The following is a 25,621-nucleotide window of genomic DNA, read 5'->3' as shown; positions in this document are numbered from 1 at the left end:
TATCCCAGCATCTTTGGCCATTCCCAGAGTTGGTGAGGCTGATGGCATCAGAGAACTGTAGAGCTGGAAGGGACCCCGAAGCTCATCTAGCCCAATGCCCTGCAATCTTTTTGCCCAATGTGGGTCTCAAACCCATTAACCTGAGATTAAGAGTCTCATGCTCCACCGACTGAGATACAATGAGAAATTAATACTTTAGTGTCATTGGCCCAGTCCTGTGGAACACTGCCCATAAACTCAGTGGGAGCCTTCTGTGCCCACTATTAAACACCCGCTTAAAACCTTTCCATTGTGCCAGGCCTATGTAGGCAAATGAGAGTACACCCCACAATGGTCTGTTGATGTTTGTTTATTATTTCTGCTTGCTTTTAACTTTTTAAAATAACTTTTATGATGTCATTTCTTGGTTTTATATTGTTGTAAACTGCTGTGATATGTTTTTATGCTACAGTGTTACATAAATGTTTTTATAAACAAACAAACAAACAAACAAACAAACAAACGTCATTTCTGCACAGGTGAATAATCTCAGACATAAAACGGAAGGCAAATTTTGACTGATCACTTGTAAAGGCCAAACTGCTTCATTGTCTTGACCTTTGCTGCTGTACCATGAAATGAGTTGCTTACGATCATCTAGCAAACCCAGGGCAGGTGTGGAATCTGAACCCAGATCTTGAGCTCAACCACTTTATGGGCGAGAGAGTGCAAAGTAGCAATGTGATCTTTAAAAAAAGGAGGGCAGCCCCTCCTTCAAGTGGTCTACGAACCTAATGGGTCGACTCCTGGTGGCTTCCCAGGCACAGGCCTCAATCCTGGTGTAGAATTACTGCCGGGAGTTGGAGCGTCAGTCCGTGGAGTGGGGGTACTCGATTTAGACACAGGGGTGGTGGACTTCTCATTCTAATGAGGAAAGAGACAAGTAGATTATTTACATTTTCAGCAAAAGGCAATCAACAAAAGCGCAATCTAGAACGGGTTGACTTGTGTGGTTTCTCTTTCAGTTTTTATCTGCTCTTCCTGGCATCTAAGGGTGCAGTCATCCAGCTACAGCTTGTGCAAAAACAACAACGAATGCAACTTGCAGAAGTTCATTTCAGTGGGATCTACATAGGCAGACTTCCCAGCAGTCTGTATTACAAAAAATCAAGTACTTGCTTGCTGTAATTAGCATTAAAAGCCAGCCTCGTTTGGATCATTAAGGTGTTTCCAGGAAAGGTAAAGGGCAGACATTAAGTGGTGTTATTTTTAGGCCCTCCTACTTATATAATCATTTATTTAGTTACAGTACATATCACTTTGGAAGCACTAAGTCATCCCCCCACAGACAGAAATATGAAGCTGAGGAACTGTAACTTCTAAGATAGGTGCCCAGTGATGGGATGGGAAAGGATTTTAACTCAGCTATTATATTTCCAGTCTCCACATTTATAGGATGGATCAGGCAATGGTATGTTCCTTCTGTATCCCAAAATGTGCATAACTGAATGAAGGGATTTGACATTTAATGGAGCCCACTGCCAACACTCATTCAACAAAGTGTAAAATCCCCTGTTATCAAATTACAATACCATCATGCAGTGAATACTTTACAATAGGGGTTACCAATGGGGTGCCTGCACATTCAGGTACGCCCATAGGAGCCCTCCTTGGTGCCCACGGGGTCCTGTGGGTCACCCCGATGAAAGCAGGTTTGAAAGTAGCATTATATTGTAGTCAACAGACTTGGCCGCAGTGTGTCTGGGGCCCAAGACAGTTCCTCTGCTTTGCCAATGTGCCAACGAACCCAAAAGGGATGGCGACCAAACTGCAAAACCTAGTTCAGTCTGTCTGAATTATTTATTTAAGAAATTTCTATCTTGCCTTTTGCCACATGTCTTAAAACAGCTTACAGAAAAAAATAAAAATATGAACTACAAAATTTACAACATTGGCTAAAACATCAGAGAGTAAAACATCAGAACAGCATTTCTACAGCACTCAGACAAAAGAAGTCAAGGAGTACGGGTGGAGGAGTCTGAATCTGGCTGTCTGAATCTACCTTTCTGCAAGGCATCAGTGACATATGCAATGTTCAATGGTTATTCAGCCCAGAACTTAATGTAATATATGGTAATGTCTCATGGAGGAGGTGAGGATGAGACATGGTGCTTGCCTAAGTCCCTCCTCCCCTACCTTTGCACTGTAACAAAGGAACAGGGGTGCAAAAATGCATATACCCTGTTTCAGGTCACTAGTCACATGCCAGCTCCTTATTCTGCCTGGGATTTTGCACAACCAATTTTGCACTAAGGGCTACTACTAAATTTGCCTCCAATTCTCTGCACCTTCTAGACAATAGTGTGAGAAGAGCAAGAACAGTCTTTCTGAGAAAAATGTGAGCAAGGCATGGCATTTTCTACTCTCTCTTTCTCTCTCTCTCTCTCTCTCTCTTACACACAGCGCACATATGTGCATATGTATGTACGAACACAGAAACACATTATTCTGGCTTTGCAAGCAGCCCTTTTCTGAATTATGACTTGTTATGCAAGTCAAGAAAGGCTCTTGTAAATGACAGATTACTTTTTAGATAGAAAATGATTGTAGTTGAACATAGCCCAGTAATACAAATAAAGCCAAGAAGCAAATCACGTCCAAGTAGAAAGCTGAATTTACTGTAAACTGCCATAGAAAAAAAATATTCAAAGAACCCCTGTGTGCTCTTATTTATCCACAGAATGGCAAGCTTCCTGGCATGAAAAAAATATATCACAATAAAGGCATATACATCATTTTCAGACACTGCTAGCAGAACAAACCCTCTCTATCACCTAAAAAGAGCCTGGGTTTCAATGTGCTTTTTCTTTTTTTAAAGTAGAAATGCACTGAAGGCAGTTTTGTATCAAGATGTGCAACTGGGGCACATCTCATTATTTCCCCCTCTCTATTTAGGCACCCAGCAGTGCACACAGGGATACGAGCATGGGCATAGATTGTATAGTCACTTACAAGGCTAAGTTCTTTGGATTTGGAGGAAGGAGTGCTGCTGGAAGATGCTATTGAGGCTGGGCTAATTGGTGCATCTTTCTTGAGTAGACGGGTCTTGTCCAAGCCATTTTCCCTTGGAGAATGTGCTGGGCTTCCTCGTGGTGATGAAGGATCCTGAAAACAAACTGTAATTATAATCAGGGCATCCTATTTGCTGTAGGTTGGACGAGCGACATATGTCTCCTTGGACTATTGCCTTTGGCAGACATGGCCAAAGAAACATACTCCCAGGCCAGAGGACACGACAGTGATGGTGCTTTCCCATTGGGTCTGATGAAGAGAAGAAATTTATCCTTTCCTTCTCAAAACAGAAGCAGAGCAAAACAAAAACAAATTCCTAAGTATTCAAGAAGCAAGCCCAATAAATGATGGTAGCAAAAGTGATACTGCACATACCTCATTGGAAACATCAACCACTAAGTTGTCGTCACTCTTTTCACCATCACTGTCCTGCAGTGAAGAAGAATGAGTAAGTATTCTATAGGTCTGTAACTTCTTGCACAACCAATATATATTTTATTCAAATACGAAGACTGGTAGTGCTGCACAGCCAAAACGATTATGACAACAAAAATGTAACGATGAACGAATGACATGCCCATGGGTCACAGCAGAAAAAATAGCTCTTGGCCTCTTTTAGAAGGTGACTATTTACTAAAGCTATGTACATTATGTATTCTTTCTCTCATATATAAATACATATATATATATATATATATATATATATCCTGTTTTTTCACCATAGGTCTCAAAGCAGCTTACAACAAAGATAGAAAATTTAAAATATTAAACCTCCAAAATTTAAAATCCAAAGAACATAAAATCTCATTATTTTTTAATGTAGAAATCTGAGAAACATTCAGGGTGGAAAAACCTCCTGAGATAAAACAATTTTGACCAGTTGTCTGAAACTCAGTACTTAAATTAGGGGCTCACAATTAGGGGTGTTGTCAGAATTCCATAAAGGCAAGTTTGTAAAAGCACAGCCACACCCCCCCCTTACGAGGAAGTGCCTTTACGGCTCTGCTCATAGTCTACTGCCTATGACACCATCTGCCACCTCTGCAACTGCAACCCATCTCCCTTCCCTGGTTCCTGAAGGGCCCTTACAGATGATCTAGAACAGAAGCTATGGCACAGCTGCCTTCACTGGGAACACATGCCCAAGCATGCCCCAGCACAATCCTTCACTGAGGAGCTGGAGCCATCTCTGCCCTATCGCCCTTCTCGGGGTATGAGAAGGAGGCGGCAGTAGATGCAGAAGCCTTGGTGCATTTGGGAATGTTCAGAATACAGACAGTTTCACTCACGTAGCGAGTTGCTATTTCTTTTTCTTCTGTTTTCTGTTTTTTGCTTTCAGAGGAGTAGTCTGTTGAGTTTCTGTGCTTCTCAGAGGCTCTGAAACTGGCTGATGGAGACACAGATGAGCTCTGAAATCAGAGAAAAGAGGAGGAAAGGTGACTGAAAGTGTTTATATCTCATCCTTGAGAAGATCACCAACAACTAATGCTCTATCTCCACAAACAGGGTCTCATATTTCCTTCCGCAACAAATAGATGCAAACGGTTCCGCTCCTGGCACAGTATTAGAGCAGCACATGAACTACTTGGAAATAATCTAACCAGCCATGTCAAGCATCAGGCTGTGTGGAACTGATTCACAAGCAGATCTCTGCCTGTCTTCCACTGTAAGCAGTGGGCTGGAGGGCTCACTTGCAAAACAACCCCATATTCTCTTGTGAATAGGGAACAGTGCCAGGCGACCTTTCTAAACACCAGGTCTCTCCCAGAGGACCTAATCTTTGATGAGCACTTTACTATCCTGATGGAGGGAAGCGGAAAACAGGGGTGATTACTCTCAAGCTGGTAGGTTTGTGGGTGGCTGCACCAGTGTGCCACTTGAAAGAGCAGGCTGGGGTTAGAACTCCATGAGCAGGTCTTCTTGCTAGTACGCCTGCTGTCATTTCACATTGAAAACACGGGAGAATAAGCCTTCTTGCCATCTCAGTGGTGCAGGAACGTTAGTACCTCATAATGAAAGGTAGAAGTGGAGTCCTAATAAAGGGAACACAGCCTGTAATCCAAGTGCTTGCTATGACTTCAAGCAAGCAGCCCTCTAGTAAGAATTTTATTTTGTTAAGTCACACAAAATCCAGATCAGACAAAAAAAGGGGGGCACTACTCTGAACTATTTTACTTAAAAAGAAAACTACACCTTCAATGTTAATGCTTCTTTTAATGTGTAAGAATGCTGGGTGTTCTTTCCTATGACACTGTAATCTCAAATGATCATCTTGGTACCCTGATGCTTAACACACTTGCAGAAAGCCCCACAGAAATCACTACAACTTGCTTAGCAGTTAAAAATAGTCAGGATTTTATACATGTTTTACCTAAACAGCCTCAGAGAGTTATTCATTTATATGTTTACACACCAAGTGCTTGATTTTATTTCCCAGAGTCAAGAAGAATATCATGTGTGAACACCTATTGCATATTAAAAACAGAAGGCTTATGTTGCGCTGTTTTGCCCAAGGAAAACAGAAGCTGTATACAGAAGCTGTGGTTATGTTCACAAGCATCATATAGTCATTTGTGTGTTACTGCTATGCTACAGGAGCAGTTTCTTAACTGCCCGGTCCCATGCTGCACCAGCAGTGTATGCAAACAGAAAATACATGGGTAGGGGCAGGGAAAGTAACCACACCAGAAAGAAACACACAAATCTGGTCTAATCTTGCAAATCAGGATCTATGCATCCCATTCTCACACTAGGTTTCTTTGCTCCACGAAAATGCCCCTAGTTACCTTATGATGCAATACACAGGGATCTAGTTAAGGATCTAATGAAAGATTCATGGTGCGTTGGGAAGTGGGCTAGGATCAGTATAAAGAAGTTGTTAACTACCTCTCATCTCTAAGTAGCAATATTTAGGGTTCAGGGGCAGATCCTTTCCCCTTTGTCCTAATACTACTAGAAACCTAGAGCTTTCCCCGCAGCTTTATGCAAATACCCTTATGCATGTCTTAAAAATACCCCTGCTCCATTTATTTTCATTCCACAAATGGAGAGAAGGCAGATTATAATTTGAATTCAATTTACTATGACTCATATCTCTCTCTCTCTCTCTCTCTCTCCTTCTCTCTAAGTAATTGGCTGCAATAAGGAGAAAACTAATTGCTGAATGACAATTAGAATGATGGCTAAAGAGGGAGGAGTAAACCATGGTACTGATTTAAACGAAAGTATTTATTTTCATAAATTTGAAACCACATGGTTTCAATTTTTCTCAATCTAGTTAGCCTCAGTGCTACAAATACCCTTTTAATCTTTGATTCTGGTGCTTAATAACGTTATAATTTAGAGCACCCTAGAAGCACGATAAAGCAGCTAAATTATGGCTAGCTCTTTAAAGGGTGAGCCACACACTGGGACAATGTATACTGCCTAGCATCTGTCTATACATGACCTAAAAAATGGTCCATACATACACTTAAAAATATTGCTCTATATGACCCCACTTTATCCCAATTTTAGAGTGTAACCTAAATACATGGATTTAGAGAAAGTGAACCACTGCAAACCTACAGCATAAACTACTTTAGTAGTCACTCTGTCTCCCCAGGAAAGTGCTAGTCTTGGATGGAATTGGGAGCTGGAGATCTCTTAAGCATTGGCACCGACACAAAACCAGTGGCAGGTGGCATGGCGGGACACTGTCACTCACTTGGTGTCCAGTTGGTCACGTTGCTGTTGCTTATCAGGAGGTAGAGGATGAGGCAGGAATGAGGCTGCTGTGGTGCAAACACATCTGTGAAACCAATCCAGTGCTTCATGTCAACCTCCGCACTACCTTGCCTGCATCCCGGTAAACAGAAGCAATGTGACCGACTAGAGGTAACATGGGTGGTGATGATCCACCACATCAATTACTGCAAAAGACTAATTCTCAGTGGGGGTGAGGGCAATTACAGTGTTATCAAACTGATTTTTTTACATGCGCACACGGTTGCTTCACATAAACAAGTATTATTCAACGCAGTTGGGTACAGAAGTGTAAGGAGAAACTTTAGTGTGACCAAGTGGATGAAGTAGAAAGTATTTTCACTTAATCATACCCTAAGTCTGATAATAAATACGTGCCAGTGGACAATATAAATTTTGCCTTAGAACTATACAGAATGTTGCTTGCTTCCAATTTCAAGGAGAAAGGTTGTTTTGTTTTTGTTTTTTTAAAAAAGACAAGCTTGGGACAAGACCTTGAAATGTCAGTACCATTTGACATCTGGCTGTACACACAAACAGTTGTGCATATTTTTGGGTTCTGCCCTAGTTGATGTTTTTAAAAGGTATGGCTGGTGTTGGCAAGGCAGTTCATTTGCAGGCCTTTCAAAAATAATGGAGTGGGGGTCAGTGCAATGGAGCTGCCCTCCCAAGCTGGAATCACTGCCCTAAACAGGATGGTAGAAGGGTGAGGCAGAGCAGTAGTGAGGTTGGGGCCGCTTGTAAAATTTAAGCATCAGAAGATGAAAATGTAAATCTAATACTCAAGGTATCCCCTCCTCCCCCCATTTATGGTGGAAATGCAAGAAAGCAAAGAAATTCCCAACACAAATTAAAAGTAAATAGAAGCAAAACAAATTTATAAAAACAGATAAATCTGTATTAATATTTGGAATACTAGACCGAAGGTATTTGAAATATTGTAAAATATATACCGACTAAATATGTGATTGTACTTATTATGACTTTGCATTTATGGAATCCAGAGTAGTTATTAAGAAAAAAAGATGTTTAACTTTGTTATTTGTAATTATAATTTAAGGAAAATCAAATAAAATTTGAAACTAAATATAAATATCAAATCAGGAGGATCTTTAGAACAAAATATGGACACTGGAAACTAGATCAGTCTCTACATACTGATTTAGAGCTTTTTCTCATTGATTTATTTGACATGACTAAGACCTCTTTAACACATAACCTCATAGCGCAGCTCCCCAACTCACCCCTCTGTGGATATGCTGCTATGCCTGCCTGCATCCATATAACATGGTATCTCAGCCACATGCTTTGAATATCATTCAGGTGACACACGGCCCCCAGGCCTCAGTTGGGTGGTATGCCAAGCACACTCTTGGGAGAATCATATGGATGGAAGCTTTTACACACAGCCCCCAGCTGGAATGGAAGTGGTGCAGAGGTAAAGTGGGGTGTGTGCTGGAAAAAACAGTAGCAACCAGATGAACACACTTCAGGGAGTTTGCACTACGTCCCTTAATGCAATTGTGGGGTGTCAGTCACTGCTGGAAGCAGAGGCCACCTATGGCCTGCCTAACCTAAAATTTACTGATCACAAAGGGTGGAAACCCTCCTAGAAAGCCATAAATATCTCACCAGCAAGACGGCAAACATCAGCATGCTGCCTGCCTGCAGTAATTAGTACTTCAAATTACTGCAAACCAAGAATTATTATTACCCTTCCACCCCCCAATGTCCACTTACATTAGCATATGTGGGTCAAAGTGCAACAAGGGAGGAGAAGGCAATACAGTGGTACCTCGGGTTACATACGCTTCAGGTTACAGACTCCGTTAACCCAGAAATATTGCTTCAGGTTAAGAACTTTGCTTCAGGATGAGAACAGAAATTGTGCTCCGGTGGCGCAGCAGCAGCAGGAGGCCCCATTAGCTAAAGTGGTGCTTCAGGTTAAGAACAGTTTCAGGTTAAGTACGGACCTCTGGAACAAATTAAGTACTTAACCCGAGGTACCATTGTACAGCGGGACGCAGGTGGCGCTGTGGGTTAAAGCCTCAGCGCCTAGGACTTGCCGATCGAAAGGTCGGCGGTTCGAATCCCTGCGGCGGGGTGCGCTCCCGCTGCTCGGTCCCAGCGCCTGCCAACCTAGCAGTTCGAAAGCACCTCCGGGTGCAAGTAGATAAATAGGGACCGCTTTCTAGCGGGAAGGTAAACGGCGTTTCCGTGTGCAGCTCTGGCTCGCCAGAGCAGCGATGTCACGCTGGCCACGTGACCCGGAAGTGTCTCCGGACAGCGCTGGCCCCTGGCCTCTTAAGTGAGATGGGCGCACAACCCCAGAGTCTGTCAAGACTGGCCCGTACGGGCAGGGGTACCTTTACCTTTACCTTTTACCATTGTACAGCAAAATAAAGCTCCAGTTAAAGCAAGCTTTCCATACTGTTCAACCATTGGGCAAAGCGTCTTAGACAGTTAACCTCAGGCGGACCAAGTTTGGGGGGTGGGGAGGAATTCAGGAAAATTAGAGCTGGAAATAATGACTAAGGACAACTGAGAACCCTCCCACACAATAAGGCTGAGGACTCAAAATGTGAACATTCCCTTGTGAAACTTTACAACACCGGGACAATGATGTATTTTGCGTGCAATAATTAAAACATCAATTCCCAACAAAGTGGGGATTATGAGATAATTGACCATCCCGGGGTATTAAACAAACCATAGTAAAAGCCAAGGATGCTCATCGCGATGGTCAATTATAATATAATTATCTGAATGACATTATTGGTGTTATAAAGTCTGCTCAAAGTACAAATGCAACAATAAAAAATTGATAAAGTATGCATGGCAGGAAAATGACCTCAGAAGAAAAGGCGACTTGGCTGAATATGCACTTGTGCTGAGTCTACTATGCTACCTCTCATTTCCACTCTGAAGATATTCTAGGAACTGCTGCCGCACAAGAGGATTCTGGGCCATTTGGGTATAATCATTCAGCATATGCAAAGCCACATGCTTAAGAGTCTAAATAGCAACAAAGAAAGAGTGCGAACTCATAATATATACAGTAAAGGAGTTCAAACTGAATGTCCCTTTTATGCTTGCAGTGTGTCATCATAGAATCAGAGTTGGAAGGGATCCTGAAGGTTATGTAGTCCAACCCCCCCCCCCCCCAAGCACTGCAGGACTCTCCACTGGATCATACAGGACAGATCGCCATCCAACCTCTGCTTAAAAACCTCCAAGGAAGGAGACAGTCCAACAGCTCATTGTCAGAAAGTTCTTCCTGGTGTTTAGTCGAAATCTCCTTTCTTGTAACTTGAATTGGTTTGGGTCCTAGTCTCCAGAGCACAATCTTCCACAAGACTTCCAGAACAAGCCTAGACCTGCTTACTCAGAAGTAAATCTCACTTTCTCCAATGGAACAGACCTCCTAGTGTGCTTAAGAGTGCAGCTTTTGGGTTCTCTCCAGAGAAAGTAGACACATTTAAGCCTCAGTTAATTCAATCAGACTTGTATGAAACTTCTATGCATGTTTACTTTGAAGTAACTCATACTACATTCAATTGTGCTTAATCTCAGGAAAGTGTTGCAGGACTGTAGCTTAACGTATTACTTGTGTAGAAATCTCATTGATTTCAATGAGGCTTTAAGACTGCCCATTTCTGGATTGCAGCCTTAAGAGTTGTGCATTTTACAAAATTCAAGCACAAATCACTTTGTCTCACATTGGCTCTTTAAGATAATTGGTTTGATATTAGTAATGCAAGGGTTCAATCATTACTTTTAATGAAAATTATGATTTAAACAGGCAGTGTTTGATGTTTATATGCCATTTTACCCGCTAATTAATTTCACTAATTGCTGATTAAATGAAGTTAATTAACAGAAAACAGTGTCCTATATAATATAGCAGAATACAAATGTTTAGTTCTGGTAGTTAACAATAGAAGTAATTTTTTTTTTGCAAAAAACATATAAAGTTCCTTTTTCTTTTGATCGGAAGTCTACATAAAGCAAATCACTGACAAAATGGCAATACTACACAATGGGAGGGGAATCCCAAGGATCCATGGTATTTCTGCTATATCAAGAAAGGATGCTCTATGCCTAGATTAGCCCATATAATCTGGATGATTAATTGATGGATTAAATGTACACCCTGCACCCTCATCCACTGGGATCCCCAAGGCTGTCCCTGTTCTGTGGAACAGCCTCCTTGCTGAGGCACAACAGGAACCCACTATTAGCTCTACTTCCATTAGCATATACTTCAGCTAGTAATTGAATAGTTAAAACATAGAGGGTGGAAGCACAGAGGGTCACATTCAACACTGTGCTGTGTTAAACGTTCCATCTGCACAAGCATATCAACTTGCCAGATGGATCAGTTCCTCCCTTGCGCCTGCATCCCATTCTGGGGGTTCACACAACCCCTTGAGAGCCAATTGTGGGAGTACATGGGATGCAGGGAGGGAGGAAAGCCCCACTGCACAAGCAGAAGCCCTCACACAGGTCTTCTAACAATGGGGTTTTTAGGCCCCAGGAAGAGAGAGAAAAGGGGTGGGAGGAATCAGTAGAAGCAGAATGGAGCTTAGGAGACAATAAGCATGGGAGGGAGCCTGTGGCCCTCCAGATTTGTCCAGACTCAGATTCCAGCACCATCAGCTGCAGCCAGCATGGCTGATAGTCAGGGGTGATGGGAGCTGGAGTCCAACACCATTTGAAGAACTGCAGGTTCTGTATTGCTGCCTTAAATTTAATAGAAGTATATAGTCTTATTGACTCAGTCACCCTTGGAACAACTTGCCCGCAGAATCACATCTGATGCTCTCGCTTAAAAAACAAAACCCCTGGCTATCAATTTATCACCAGACATGAGATACCAGGTTACGCAGGCCATTTTGTTTACCCATAAACAGCAAACTGAACTAATTAGACTATTCTTACCTAAAACAAAGCAGAGTGCTGTGAAAAGAAAAACCGAAAGCGTAAATGCTTAATCATAGTTGTAAGGCTGGCGATATATAAACATTTAACTAATTTGGAGGGTCTTGCTAAGCTGTCTGCAGGTTCGCTTCAATGTGTGCAGTTAAACACGCACACAAACACACACAGCATTTGTACAGACAGATCAGGTTACACAATGGAAGTCAAAAAATACCAGCCAATTTTGCAGCATAATTCTGTCAGCATGGGCTGCTGATTCTCTGGCCCCTCCTGATTCACAAGTGCACAAAGGCAAGCTTAACAGGTGTTTAAAGCAACAGCAAGGGCAGCTACCTTGCGCTACACAGGTGGAAGTTTAAAATTAATCCTTTAACATACAGCTTCCTCTGCAATCATTGACTAAGGGGATCTAACACAGGTGAGGCCTAGCTGCTACTGAACCTACAAGGGTCAACGGAGGGTGAAAGTAACCAACCATGCTGAAGTCAGTCAGTGAAAGAAAATGAAGAGCACAGCAGCAACGCATAGGGGAAAGATCACTGGAATAGCATCATGGGAAGGCTGATAAAAATAAAGGCGCAGGGTATGATAAAAGGCATTTCTTAGCAGGAAGATGAATACATACAGAGAAAATAAATGTATAGACTCTTCTGTTTCTTGGCAATGAAGGAAGTTTTCGTTCCAGGCAGAAAATACCAAAAATTGATTAGAATTAATAATACAGTACACTATTGCACACACGGGTCTCCATGCAAGCATGAAAGCAGCTGTATTGCAGCAAGAGAAGTTTAGGATAAATATGCAGCCCATAAACCATGGGGCTGAAATTTTCTATCTAGTCTTGGTTTTGGTGACCAATTTTGAACTAGCTATGGGCATCTTCTTTATTTTCTGATGGATATTGCCCCACAACTACTAAGAGAGGAAAGTTAATATTCTAGACTCACAGATGATAAATTGAGTTTGACAGAGACTGAAAGCTCACAACTGAGCTGGGATGCATCTTTATGTTTTCAGATAAACACTGCACATTTGGGCGCAAGAGACACACTGGATAAACAACAACAGAAAGTTATAAAATTTATATTGGGATGGAATCAGAATTTATATTAGCATTTGAAAGGGAAAAACCAGGCAGAGTAGCTGGTCTGATTTAATTATTCCAGGAAAAAAAGGACTTGGACTGTGAAGGGGATAGTAGCACTAGCACAGAAGGGAGGAGGGAGTGAAGTGTTGTATCAGCAAGATCAAACAGGAACAACTACAGAACAACTTTCCTTTTTTAAAAAACCTAATTGCCCAGACTACTTTCAGTAGTCATTTTGCAAGGTGTTTTGGCAACTGGCACCTATTTTAATGTAATGGAGGTACAGAACATCTTTCAGGAGAAAAAAACACAAGGTCTAAAGGTTGTGACCACCTTGAGTTTTCAAGTGATGGCTTTGTTCATTGCAACATGTATCCTGTGGTTTTTTGGGGGGGCGTTGAATCTCCTGTTCTCCACCTCAGTGATTTCATGATAGCTTGGTGCGTATCCTACTCATGACATAAGAGTAAACACTTATATGAAGTTTACATGGCACATAGCTCAGGAAGGTGTGAACTGTCCACCAGAGCAATTTGTACAGAAGTCAGAATGGCTGTTTTTGTGGAGCCAATCCAGCCCCTTTTCCCTCTATGGTTTTAGAATGGAGGCAGGCAGTCAACACTGACTTATTTCTAAAGGGCAGACACCACAATGCTAATAATGCTAGACAGGAAACGAATCCCTGGCACAGTTGTTTTTTAATAGCAACTATAGTTGACAATAGAATTATTTTTTTATGACACATCTCACAAGACGGTCTAGAGCAAGCATGGCCAAACTTGGCCCTCCAGATGTTTTGGGACTACAACTCCCATCATCCCTAGCTAACAGGACCAGTGGTCAGGGATGATGGGAATTGTAGTCCCAAAACATCTGGAGGGCCAAGTTTGGCCATGCCTGGTCTAGAGCAACCTTACAACTCACTACTCAAGGCCAGTAGTTATGTGTGGGTGTAACACACCTGAAAGCAAGACTTTAATTCTCTCCCTCCCCACCAATAAACAATAGTCAAGTTCCCAAGAATGTGAGAAGCGTAACATTTTGATTAGGTTTACCATCAGGCTGCTTTCATAGGATGCCAAACCAATCCCTATAAATTGTAACAGTGTAAACTTTTGTTTGTTCACTTGGAAATAAGTGCCTTTGTATTCAGTGGAACTTACTCCTCAAAAGAGTAAGTGTGTTTGGATTGCAGCTTAAAGGAAGTAAAGGACAATAATACTTTAAAAAAAAAAGTGAATAAACAAAGCCAAAGCTACAGTAAATGTTTGCTACATATTTTAGTAGCCCCCTAGTGGGCCTGATTGTGAGCTGCTTAGAAGCTGCAGGGGGGGAAATCAGTGGAAGCAGAAATTAAGAAAGGCTGGCGGGTCTTACTAAAACATTTACTAAAGCTGCAATCTTATCTACTCTGAAGTGGGTGTAAGTCTCATGGAACTTCCTTCACAGTCCCCGTGCACAGGATTAGGCTGTAAAAATGCCTATTCAGAACCAACTGTATTCATGCAAAGGACAATATAAACAACCATTATCTACTTCCTTGTTTCTAATTTCTGCTAATGCGGCATGAGGTCAGGCCCTGTCTGTAGATCCCCAGAACACAGCGAGAGAGGTCACTAGGGCTGCAGTGCAGAGGGTAATGCAGCAAAACGAAGCCAAGGAAAATTCTCTTCCAGGTCAGTAATTTAAAAGGATGGGCTCAGTCACGAGACCAAATATGTATTATGTAACAAGGATCACCAAACTCTATCGTATAAACCACACCTGAGCATAACTGAACCCTACATATAATGCTTTTAAACTGGCAGTTGTTATCATGCGTCTCGCAAGAGACTGGGATGGAGAATTGTTCTGTTTACATCAATGGTGTCCAAGCTTTTTTCAAAGAGGGCCAGATTTGATGAAGTGAAGGGCTGTGAGGGCCAACCAAAGGTTGTTGACCTTTTTTTAGGATTGAAGTTGTTGAGGTTTTTTTTTAGAATTTTACCCCAGGAAATGAGCTGCCACAAGGGTCAGATTACACCAACCAGAGGGCTGGATTAGGCCCCCCAAATGGACTTTGCTTATGCCTGCTTTACATGGATAGGCATGCTATAGCAAATGACTATACAGTGGTACCTCAGGATGCGAACGGGATCCGTTCCAGAGCCCCGTTCACATCCCGAACAGAACATAAGACGTGATGGCGCATCTGCACGTGCGCGGGTCGCGTTTTGCCGCCTCTGCGCATGAGTGTGACGTCATTTTGAGTGTGCTCCATTACTTACGGGTTGACGCGGAGCGCAACTCAAACACACTCAACCCGAAGCACATTCAACTCGACGCATGACTGTAGTATTCACAGAATAAGCCACAGAGCTGTGGGTGGGTATAACACTACTGCTCTCAGATCTTGCTAAGTCCAATGCCCCTGACCCAGTTGTAGAGCCTTGTTGGCTTCTTCAGATTCCAGGAAGCTAAGGGTAATGAAGTGGCAGGGCCAATGACTGGAATGTAAACGGGAGAAGATTCATAATGAATATGACTCAGCTCAGGTAAGAACACACTGCTGGTCTTTCCTGTGGCAGCAACAAAGAAATCTTCGCCATCATTTTATCCGCTCAATTTCATCCAACGGAGCAATTTCATGTGGTGAAAGGCATAGACTAGAGAAGGCAAGGTCTGTAACTCTTAAAGACCTGCTGTGATGAGTTGGCTATACATCCTCGGAGAAGGGAGTTTGCAGAGGGTGCAGCTTCTACCTTCAAAGAACCAGCATATCCTTTCCCTTGTTGGGCAGGGATACAAGCCAACAAAAGCCAAGAAGAATGGTGAATTTACCTCTGGCTGGGAGGTTACAGGCCAAGGCAGAGAGAAAGACTACCAGTGTGAGGCTGCTGCACTTCCAGAACCAGTTCTGGAAACCACACTGGACCTGCCCAGAGAAAGAGAAAGACGACTCCCAGCTTTTGTTTGTATTTCTTTTGACTCACTCCTTATTAAAGCAGAGGAGCTACTCTGTGAATGGGGCTAAAAAGCACCTTTATCAGATTCTGAGGACCCAGTAAAGGTCTTGTATAATTCAGTCCCTACACATCATCAATGCAGGAGGAGCTTCTGGCAATAGGGTCCATTTTGACTGGCCTGTAGTACATTGGTTCCCCCTCTCCCCATTGTTGTTCTGTGTCTGTTCTAACCACTTTTAGCACATTCAGATATACATTTTAATGCTTTATTTTTCAACGTCACCTTGTATTTAACCTAACAGTTAGTTGATATCCTCTACTTTTTAACTCTAATACCTGTTTTCGGTATATATTTTTTTACAATTCCACCAAATGTACAAGTAACTGGTTCTTAAAACCTGACATCTCCTAACAATTATATGTTGAATTTACAGATATTTTCTTTGAATTATGTGCAGTTGACAGAAATTTACTTGTATAGCTTAGCTTGCAGTTGATACTACTGATCTTCTTTGAGGATAGTTTTCAAATCTTTCACAGGGAACGGAAAGCTTACTTTCAAAGGGTGCCAAGCCTCATGCCTACTTCAAAATATGCTAGAGATTTGCAACACAAGCCTCCTTATTTGTAAATACTGGTAATGGTGGCACTTTTAAGGTAGCTTTAGAAATGTTGATTGAAAGAAAAAAGGAAGCTTATCACTTGGCATTGCCCATATGTGGAGTGTGGCAGTGGCAACGAAATCTATTGGACCAGTTCCACCCGAAAACCACAGGTGGGGAAGAGTGCTGCATAATTTATAACCCTGCATATCCCATTTGCAAAGGAACTCAATATTAAAATATCCATTTTGCCTTTTTTTTTTAAAAAAAAGTCATGATTTCCTACACCTAATTTTTTTGCAGCTCTGTGAACAGCTCTTGTCTCTTTCGCTTTCTATTCTTGGTAGGAGAAAGAGTGCTCAGTTAAATTTTTAGATGTTAAAAGCATGATCAAGCCTGGCTAGAAATGTTTTAGTGTCAGCAACGAGTGGCCAATAAATTTTTAATTCAAACTAGAGCAGCTGAAAAACAGGTTTCGTTGTCTAGTGCTCTCCCACATTCTGCCAACGTGTTAAGCGTGATAACTGTTATTCAAACATGCGACCTTCTGTTTTATTCTTTAGATACATTGAGAAGTCTCTATTTTGGGGGGCGGGGTAAGTACTTCATAATGGAATCCATATTTCATTTTTGTTAAAAACAGACTACAGTAATCCCTCTAAAACAGTGTTCTGGCATGCACTCCTAAATTCACCAGACTCAACTCAGCTGTTAGAATCACTTTCAGGGAAAGGGGATATAATATATTATCATTATAGCTGTATAGAATGAGCCAAGCTCCCCCCCCCCCCCGGCTCCATTCCTAACATTTTCATGCTGAAATTTATCTATTTTAAAAAATATCATTTGAAAGGTTTCTGAACACTATACATGCTCAAGCTCTTCATTTTAAATGGTTCAGAAATGAAATGATATAAACAGAAGGGGGGAGATGCTTCTGTTCTCTAATCTAACATTAAGTACCATTTTAAGGAACAACAGGCATGTTTCCAAACAAACTATTGCAGTGTACAAATTACCCAGCAGGGACGGAGATAACAATGTCTCTGGTGTGGGTTTAGATCTTTGCAAAAGCTAACATTTCATCAAGGTTGTCTAGGAAACCACATCCTTAGATATCTATCTTCAAATGTGAGCAGTATGTATCCTAGTTTGGGATGCTTCTCGAGATGCTACTACAATGGCAATTCAAGGGTGATTGCTATTTACGAGGCAAGGCCCAACTTCCCCCTTTTAAATACCAGGAGACAGTGGCCTTGATCAAGAGTTATGCTTCTTAAGGACTCACGGCTAAGACTGCCCTTGACTGTACGTCAAGGAAGAAACTAACTTGAACTCGAGTCCATGTGACCCTCTGCAGGTAAAAAGCTATTGCAACTTGCCATTCAAACGTACCGAATTCTAGGAGTCGGAGTCCAGCAACATCCCACCCCTTTCTATACACTAGCAAGAGCACAGATAAAACCCTTGCATCTGTCTTGGGCCCATTGTTGTTCAACACCTTTATAAATAACTTGGATGAAGGAATTGAGGGGTTACTCATCCAATTTGCAGATGACCCCAAACTTGGAGGGGTAGCTAATGCCACAGAAGACAGAATTGGGATTCAAGATGACCTTAACAAACTGGAGAACTGGGCAAAAAGTAACAAAATGAATTTCAACAGGGACAAGTGTATGGTTCTGCACTTAGGTGTGAGGAACCAGCTGCACAAATAAAAGATGGGAGACCCCTGGTTTGCCAGTAGTACGTGTGAAAAGGATCTTGGGGTCTTGGTGGACCACAAGCTTAACATGAGTCAACAATGTGATGCAGCAGCAAAAAAGCTAATGCTATTCTAGGCTGCATCAACAGAAGTATAGTGTCCTGATCAAGGGAAGTCATGGCACCACTCTAGTCTACCTTAGTCAGACCACACCTGGAGTACTGTGTCCAGTTCTGGGCACCACAATTTAAGAAGGATGTTGACAAGTTGAGGGTGATGAAGTGACAGGGGCAATCAAGATAATCAAGTATCTGGAAACTAAGCCTTATGAGGAACAGTTGAGGGAGTTGGGTATGTTTAGCTTGGTAATGAGGAGACTGAGAGGAGTTATGATAGTCATTTTCCAGTATGTTAAGGGCTGTCACATGGAAGATGGAACAAGCTTGCTTTCTCTGGCTCCGGAAGGTAGGACTCAAGCCAATTGATTCAAGTTACAAGTAAGGAGATTCCAATTAAACATCAGAAAGAATGTTATGACGGTCAGAGCTTTGTTCAAGGGTGGAACAGTTTCCCTTAGAAGGTGGTGGACTCTCCTTCACTGGACGTTTTCAGTTAAGATTCCTGCATTGCAGGGGGTTGGAGTAGATGACCCTTGGGGTCCCTTTGAGCTCTACAATTCTATGGTGCTTTGATCTCAGAGAAAGTCCCCCTTTACTGGAAATAAGTCTCCCTAAGTGCATTTGATCCTTTGTCACACCATTCACACCAGCCAGCGCCGTTTGAAATCTACCAGGTCTACTGATTTTCCTAAGAAATTGCCACTCTGAGCTTTTTCCATAACTCCCAGAAGGAAAACCCAACTAATCGTGCAGGGTGGTTGTCCCAGTCCCCTCTGACTTTGCAGAGCATAGAAGGAAAGGAAGAGGGAGAATTAAAATCCCATCCTCCTTTCGGAAGGCTAAATGAAACTGTCTTTGCAGGACAGCCGCTTCCGCATGCTTAGTCATTCGCAGTCACACTATGCTGTCCAGTAACCTGCATTGATAATTCCTCATGAATAAAAATTCCAGCATTATCATCCACAGCTATGTTGTTGACATGGTTTTCTGCTATTTCACTAAAAAATACCATTAATTTTCTGGCTCCACAACAGCTGAGCTACTCCCCATTTGAATATACAAAAGAGCATTTTGTTTAAACCAAATTAAAAGCGTTCCAGTAAATGACTTCAATTTTGCTGGCTATACCATTCTGGTGGATACTAGTCTAATCCTGCACCTCCCATTTCTCTCCCATCCTCCATCTCCTGCACTTTCCCAACTCCCCCTCCTCTCTCTTCAATGCTTAACCCTTGCCTGCCACAAACCAGATTCTCTCAGAAGGGAAACCAGAGTCAGAGCAGGAACTCCATCAAAGTAAAACACATATAGTTCAGAAGTGGTAGAAGCGATTCTTCTTTGCTTTGTTACCACCTTTGTTTGCAAACAGCAATTGAAGGGGGAGAGACAGAGAGAGGGAGCAGGGAAAAGAGAAGTCAAACATCGTAGGCACCTTCTAGACACTTTCCCATCCAGATTAAGTGCCGACAGCCCTCATTTCAGTCAGCCTGTAAACCTCCATGTCTGCCAAGCCCTCCTGGCACCTCACCACTTTATTTGTTCCCATTTGTATCTAATGCTTTTGTCAACAGTTCAACACAAGGCAAAGCAAACAACCCACTACAAACAGTGAGGGTAACAGCAACAAGCAGCGAATCCTTCACAATTATCCAACCCCAGCTGCTCAAGGCCTGTCCAAGCCGCTTTCATTTACAACAATGTCAACAAAAGGCTGAAACCCAATAACTAGGGGTGGGTCAATACTACCACTGTAAAACCCTCTGGAGGAGGAAATGCTCTTCTCCCGCTTTACTGCTTCAGCAAACATGCAGAATAATTCAGCCAGATAGACGAGGGCTTGTCTAATCATTTGTCGTGCATGAATTATTCAAGGCTCGTCACATAAACTGCTTAAAGGAAGGCTCCTCAAATATTACAGAGGAAGTGCCAGCTGTCCAATTTGTTAAACGGAAGGCGCATTAGGCAAATCCTGACACAGAGGACAGAAGTAAACTTAGGCCCTTACTTTTCTTTTTTAAAAAAACCACAACCTAATGCCATAGCTTATAATTGATTCTATACCCCCCCCCCCCGCAAAAAAAAGTCTTCTTGCACCATTACAAGAGAAAGGAAGGAGGGATAGGTATGCACTACTGTGATAAAGAACTTTTGTGCCTCTGAGGTTACATTTGCACACCCCAGTTTGATGAGAACACACACAGTGAAGTCTTTCATATCCATGTTAACCTGCAGGAGTGAATGGTTGGCAAGAGCCAATGTGACAAAGGGGTACAGTATAAAGGTTTGGAGGGTCTGGATGTAGGAAAGGCAGGTTCAAACCTCCACTCCACCTGGAAGCTCACAAGACAGCCCATCAATATTAACATAAGGGGTGGTACTCAACTAAGTTCTACTCAGAGTAAAGCTAGTAAAACTAATGAACCACCTATTCACATTCACTAATTTCAGTGGGTTTACTCTTAATAAAACTTAGTTGAATACTGCCCAAGGTGAGGCAACGAGGAGATTATGACAGAGCCTAATCAGATTGTTTCAACAAACCAGCTTTATAACTCATTGTTTGAATGTGGCATGCTTTGAAACTGATAACGGTTAATGTTAAACCACAATTCCCAGTTTTCAAGAAACAACCAAGCAAAATATTCTGAAGTCTTCCTTTAAGCCGAGTGGTGGTGGGAGGAGGAAGATCACTTGAGCCTGGGAGGTGCTTGGGCTCGTTCACATAGTGCTACATCATGACTTTGCATTACATGTGAATGCTCTCTCACACGATCTTTTGGCACTTTCATAAGGTAATTTTTATGCCAAGCAGCTCCAAGGACTAAAAATTGGGGGCTCTAAACCGAAGCACATTTGTTATGAGTAGCCAAAGGCAGGAAAAGTGGACTTGATGTTGGTTCGCCATCTACCAACTGATCACGTATCACCATCACAGGTCCCCGCCCCCCACACCTGTGAACAGGTGATTCCCCTCCCCTGTATAATTTAACATGTAGCTATAATATTACAATACCTTTTCATTTTGTTGCAGGGAAAATAAACAACTGTGAATTGCAAAATAGCTTGATGTTGGGCATCACAATTTAGGTGTGAACAGAGGAATGAAGATGCTTTTTAAGAGTTCATGTCATAAACTCCAACAAAGAAGCCCTGGTAACAAAGGCATTATGGATAGATGCAATTTATTTCATATTCTTCCAGCGTCCAAATGCTAATTATGGGCAAGGACTGAGGACTGGCATAGTGCACCCTACCCCCCCCCCTTCAAACAACCACAGATTTCAGAAAAAATGGAAGTGGGAAATATTAGGGTGCAATCACTCAGAACATTTCCTTGTTAGTGCAGGCAGCTTCAAACTGATGGACTATCCTGAATGTAAACTTTTATACATGCACTAATTGTAGTCTACCTTTGGAAAGAGGTTGTCTGGTATGTTACAGAAAAAAATATTATTGATTGATTGCTTTCACTCACATGCAAACATAATTAAATACTTCTGAAGTAAAAAACACAGCATTTTGGTTTTTACTAGTACTTAAATTTAAAATTGTATATTCTAAAAATCTCCTGCCAGTTTTTAAAAAGTCAGAGCAACTTTTTAGTCAATTAATAGGTTTTAGATCAATTAATCCAATTTATTAAATGATGTATTCCTATTTCATTGTGTTTGTATTGTGCACACTGAACACACCATAACTGCCTTTCAATTAATTTGATCCCTAGTGACTCTGGAAAAGAAAATATGCAAATAAAATTTTCTGTTTAAGTTTGAAATGAGTGCTTGATATAACCATGGTCAATGTTGGCATCCATCTGTCTTGAGAGACTGAAGTGATGTCCCTGGTGTACAAGCCTGGGCAATGTGTATGGAGGTCCTGGGTTGCCCGGACAACAAGATCTGCCTCTCGGCCTCCTTGATGTTGTCCAAAGCAAAGCAGAGAAATACATTTGATACCAGCTTGGCTGCGGAAATTGCTGGAAGGAGGCACACAAGGGACTCCACTCCAGATTTGTGTAGGGTTTATTCTCTAGCTTTTTCTTCTCCCAAAGAAGAAAGGAAGCAGATATTTAGGATCAGGGTTATCCTTCTCCTAGATGGGCTACCCTCCCCAGTTAATAAGCCACATCTGCCCCTCACTTCCCTCTACAGCAGTGTTTCCCAACCAGGGGCTATATGGGGGCCCCCAGGATATTCCAAGGGGGCCACAGGTGAAAAATGCATAAATGGGGGCCACAGCATGAGACTAGGGGGCCAAAGAGGGAAGTGAGTGAGTGAGTGAGTGAGTGTGTGTGTGTGTGTGTGTGTCTATCTGCTTAACCAATCACAAGTGGATAAGAGGGCGGCCCACCAGGGTCTATTGCTCCTTTTTGCCACATGCATTTTCTTGGAGCAGTCCTGGTTTGTTTCTGGAGGGAGAGGGCGATTGCTGAGCATCCCATTTTGACCAGTAGAGTCCACGGTCCAGAACCCCCAGGTCAGGTAAGGGCAGAGGTAGGGTAGCAATGGGTAGGGCTGGGAGAGCCAGAGCTGCTTGTTGCCAGTGCTGGACTTGGTGGCAGTCTGGGCCTGACTCTGAAATCCACCCCAGCACCTAGCCAAGCAGGGTCATCTGGTGCTACTGCTGATGTGCATCTAGTAAATTGTCTACTCAGAAGAAAGCCGCAGTGAGTTCAGTGGGCCTTACTCCCAGGTGGGGGGGGGGCCCATAGTGTTTTATCTAGGCAGCCAGGGCTCCTCCAAATGACAAGATCTTTTTGCACCAGGTCAGTGAGGACCACTTGCTTTTAAAAATTCTCCCATATATACAGAACCACCTGTGTGCGTTTTGGACAATATGTGTAGGTTTTCCCCTCTGTGTCAAATAAGTGTTGTTTACTTTTTATAATACATGGAAGATGGATCTCCCTCAGGAGGTTCTGGACTCTCCTTCCTTGGAGGTTTCTAAGCAGAGCTTGGATGGTTGTCTGTCATGGATGCTTTAGCGGAGTTTCCTACATTGCAGGGGGTTGCACTAGGAAGATGGCCCTCGGGTCCCTTCCAGCTCCAGGATTTCAGCTTCAACAATATTCCATTATGTTCCTATCACTTTATGTAATTGTATTTTGTATAAATTATAAAAATTATAAATAAAACATGTTCTTTTTACAAACAAAGCATTTAAAGCAGCTACCTTTCTACCGTATGATGGTGGGGGTGGGCACATTGGCCAGGAATTTTTGTTAAGGGGGGGCAGAACCTCAGATCTTCTGGAATCTATCTTAACCCCTTGAAGGCTCTACAAACATTCAAATGGTGGTCTTTAATAGTTTTACATAGCCAAAGTCTGTAGGGGACAGATTTAACATCTTGAATAAATATCCAACAAGATGGTGACTAAGTGGTAAAAAGGTGTGGTACTCATTTAGGCACAGAAAAAATCACACTATTTACCAATCAGCTTATAGTTATCTTACTGCTGCTTGTGGAATAGCCCTAGATAATTTAAATATATCATTTAAGAGTTATTCAGTTGTGGTTAAAAGTTTTGAAGCAGAATATATAGCAGAAGTTTATATCCCATGTCTCGGGCTTTTTTGGGAAGGTTTTTTTTTGAATATATTTTTTTAATTCATTGTAAATTACTTTCTGGGACGCAGGTGGCGCTGTGGGTTAAAGCCTCAGCGCCTAGGACTTGCCAATCGAAAGGTCGGCGGTTCGAATCCCTGCGGCAGGGTGCGCTCCCGCTGCTCGGTCCCAGCGCCTGCCAACCTAGCAGTTCGAAAGCACCTCCGGGTGCAAGTAGATAAATAGGGACCGCTTACCAGCGGGAAGGTAAACGGCGTTTCCGTGTGCGGCTCTGGCTCGCCAGAGCAGCGATGTCACGCTAGCCACGTGACCCGGAAGTGTCTCCGGACAGCGCTGGCCCCTGGCCTCTTGAGTGAGATGGGCGCACAACCCCAGAGTCTGTCAAGACTGGCCCGTACAGGCAGGGGTACCTTTACCTTTACCTTAAATTACTTTCCAGAATTCCCTGATTACTTTACAGGATCACCACATGTGGAAAAAAAGATCCCTCTACTTCACTGGATTTCCAACATTTGCCTTTTTCTTTTTTAAACATTTTTGCTAGTTTGGCAGGTGCTAAGTACAATCTATGGGTCATTTTCATATTTTCTTTTAATGCGTAATACACTGTAAAATTCATATTTACTGCCCATAAATTCTCCCATAGCTCATAATTAATATTATGACCCACATCCTGTGCCCACTTAATCATACTTGATTTCACAAATTCCACTTTTGTTTACCACTCTAGAAGCAGTTTGTGCATTTTTTATAATACTTTAACTTTTGTATCTAATAAATCTCTTGTAAACTGGGATTTTTGTTCTGCAAATCCGATTTTTAATTTATTGTAAACAGTTCCTTAATCTGATCTATCTGTAACCAATCCATTAATATATTTTTTAATTCCTCAAGATTTTCCCACCTTGGTTCCTGTCCTGTGAGATCTAGGGTTTCTTTATATGTTAACCATTTTTTTATCCATATTGGTTCTTTTCCTTGCAGTGGCTTCACATTGATGTTTTCTTTTTTAATAGATTTTTGTACTTTTCCATATTCTGTATAATTTTTTTCTGTTGACATGGTTTGTAAAGGTTTTATAATTTTTTGCCTTCCCATACCATAGGCAGACATGCCCCCCAAATTGTACAAATTCAACACTCTGATATTACCTAACAATATCCAGTCTCTTATCCACCATAAATGTGATGCCTCAAATTAGATTTGGAAGTCCGCTAGAGCGTTGCCTTTTTCTTTTATACCAGTCATGACTTTATGTTTTATTCTGGGCTTCCTTCCTTGCCAGATAAACCTTGATATATTTTTCTGCCACTGTTTGAAGCATCAAGTGTTGTTAATTATTGGGATATTTTGAAATAAGAATAACATTTTTGGAAGGATATTAATTTTAATAGCCGAGATCCTACCCAGTTAACATCTTATCTGAAGCGATAAATTATTGTCCTAGTTCCATTTATGTGAAACCTTTCCATTTTGGATTTCTTTTGAAAATCTTAAGGTGGCTAATTTTAGGTTAAAAACAAATAAAACTATAACTAATAATAATAAAACACATTCTCAAGTAATTATAAAAACAATTCCGTGCAGAGGGTTAAGACACAAATCAGTGTAGAAGCTTCAAAGCATTATGCCCAAAGCCCTCCTGAAATAAGACACACCAATCACCTGTCTCCATGGTTTAAACTGTGGGGGCAGTTGAATCAGAAGCGGCAACTACCAACTTGTGTTTGTTAACTCCTCTTCCTCTGTGCACAATGTAATTCCACCCTGCATCGCCATGGCAGAATCACTCCCTGGTCTACAATATGGGGTTGTTTCCTCCATCTTCTATAAGTGACTTATATTACCTTAGGCAGTGGT

At 41.9% G+C, this 25,621-nt stretch overlaps 1 protein-coding gene across 7 annotated transcripts in view; it reads right to left on the bottom strand.

The window, feature by feature from the left end:
- The window catches only part of TLE4 (TLE family member 4, transcriptional corepressor), a 130,832-nt gene that overhangs the window by 11,433 nt on the left and 93,778 nt on the right, over positions 1-25,621 (bottom strand). For all 7 annotated transcript variants that reach the window (XR_014555953.1, XR_014555954.1, XR_014555955.1 and 4 more), the window contains 4 exons: positions 4,341-4,460; positions 3,427-3,480; positions 2,992-3,144; positions 771-903 (listed from right to left, as the gene is read on the bottom strand). Coding sequence is in view for 1 of the 7 variants with exons in the window: in XM_083702011.1 (XP_083558137.1) it covers positions 771-903; positions 2,992-3,144; positions 3,427-3,480; positions 4,341-4,460 (460 nt within the window). In the remaining 6 variants the exon portion in view is untranslated. The remainder of the gene's footprint in view (positions 1-770; positions 904-2,991; positions 3,145-3,426; positions 3,481-4,340; positions 4,461-25,621) is intronic.

The sequence above is a fragment of the Podarcis gaigeae genome, assembly GCF_964106915.1.
Source record: "Podarcis gaigeae genome assembly, chromosome: 11".
Lineage (NCBI taxonomy): Eukaryota > Metazoa > Chordata > Lepidosauria > Squamata > Lacertidae > Podarcis > Podarcis gaigeae.
This window is presented reverse-complemented; position numbering and strand designations above follow the sequence as displayed.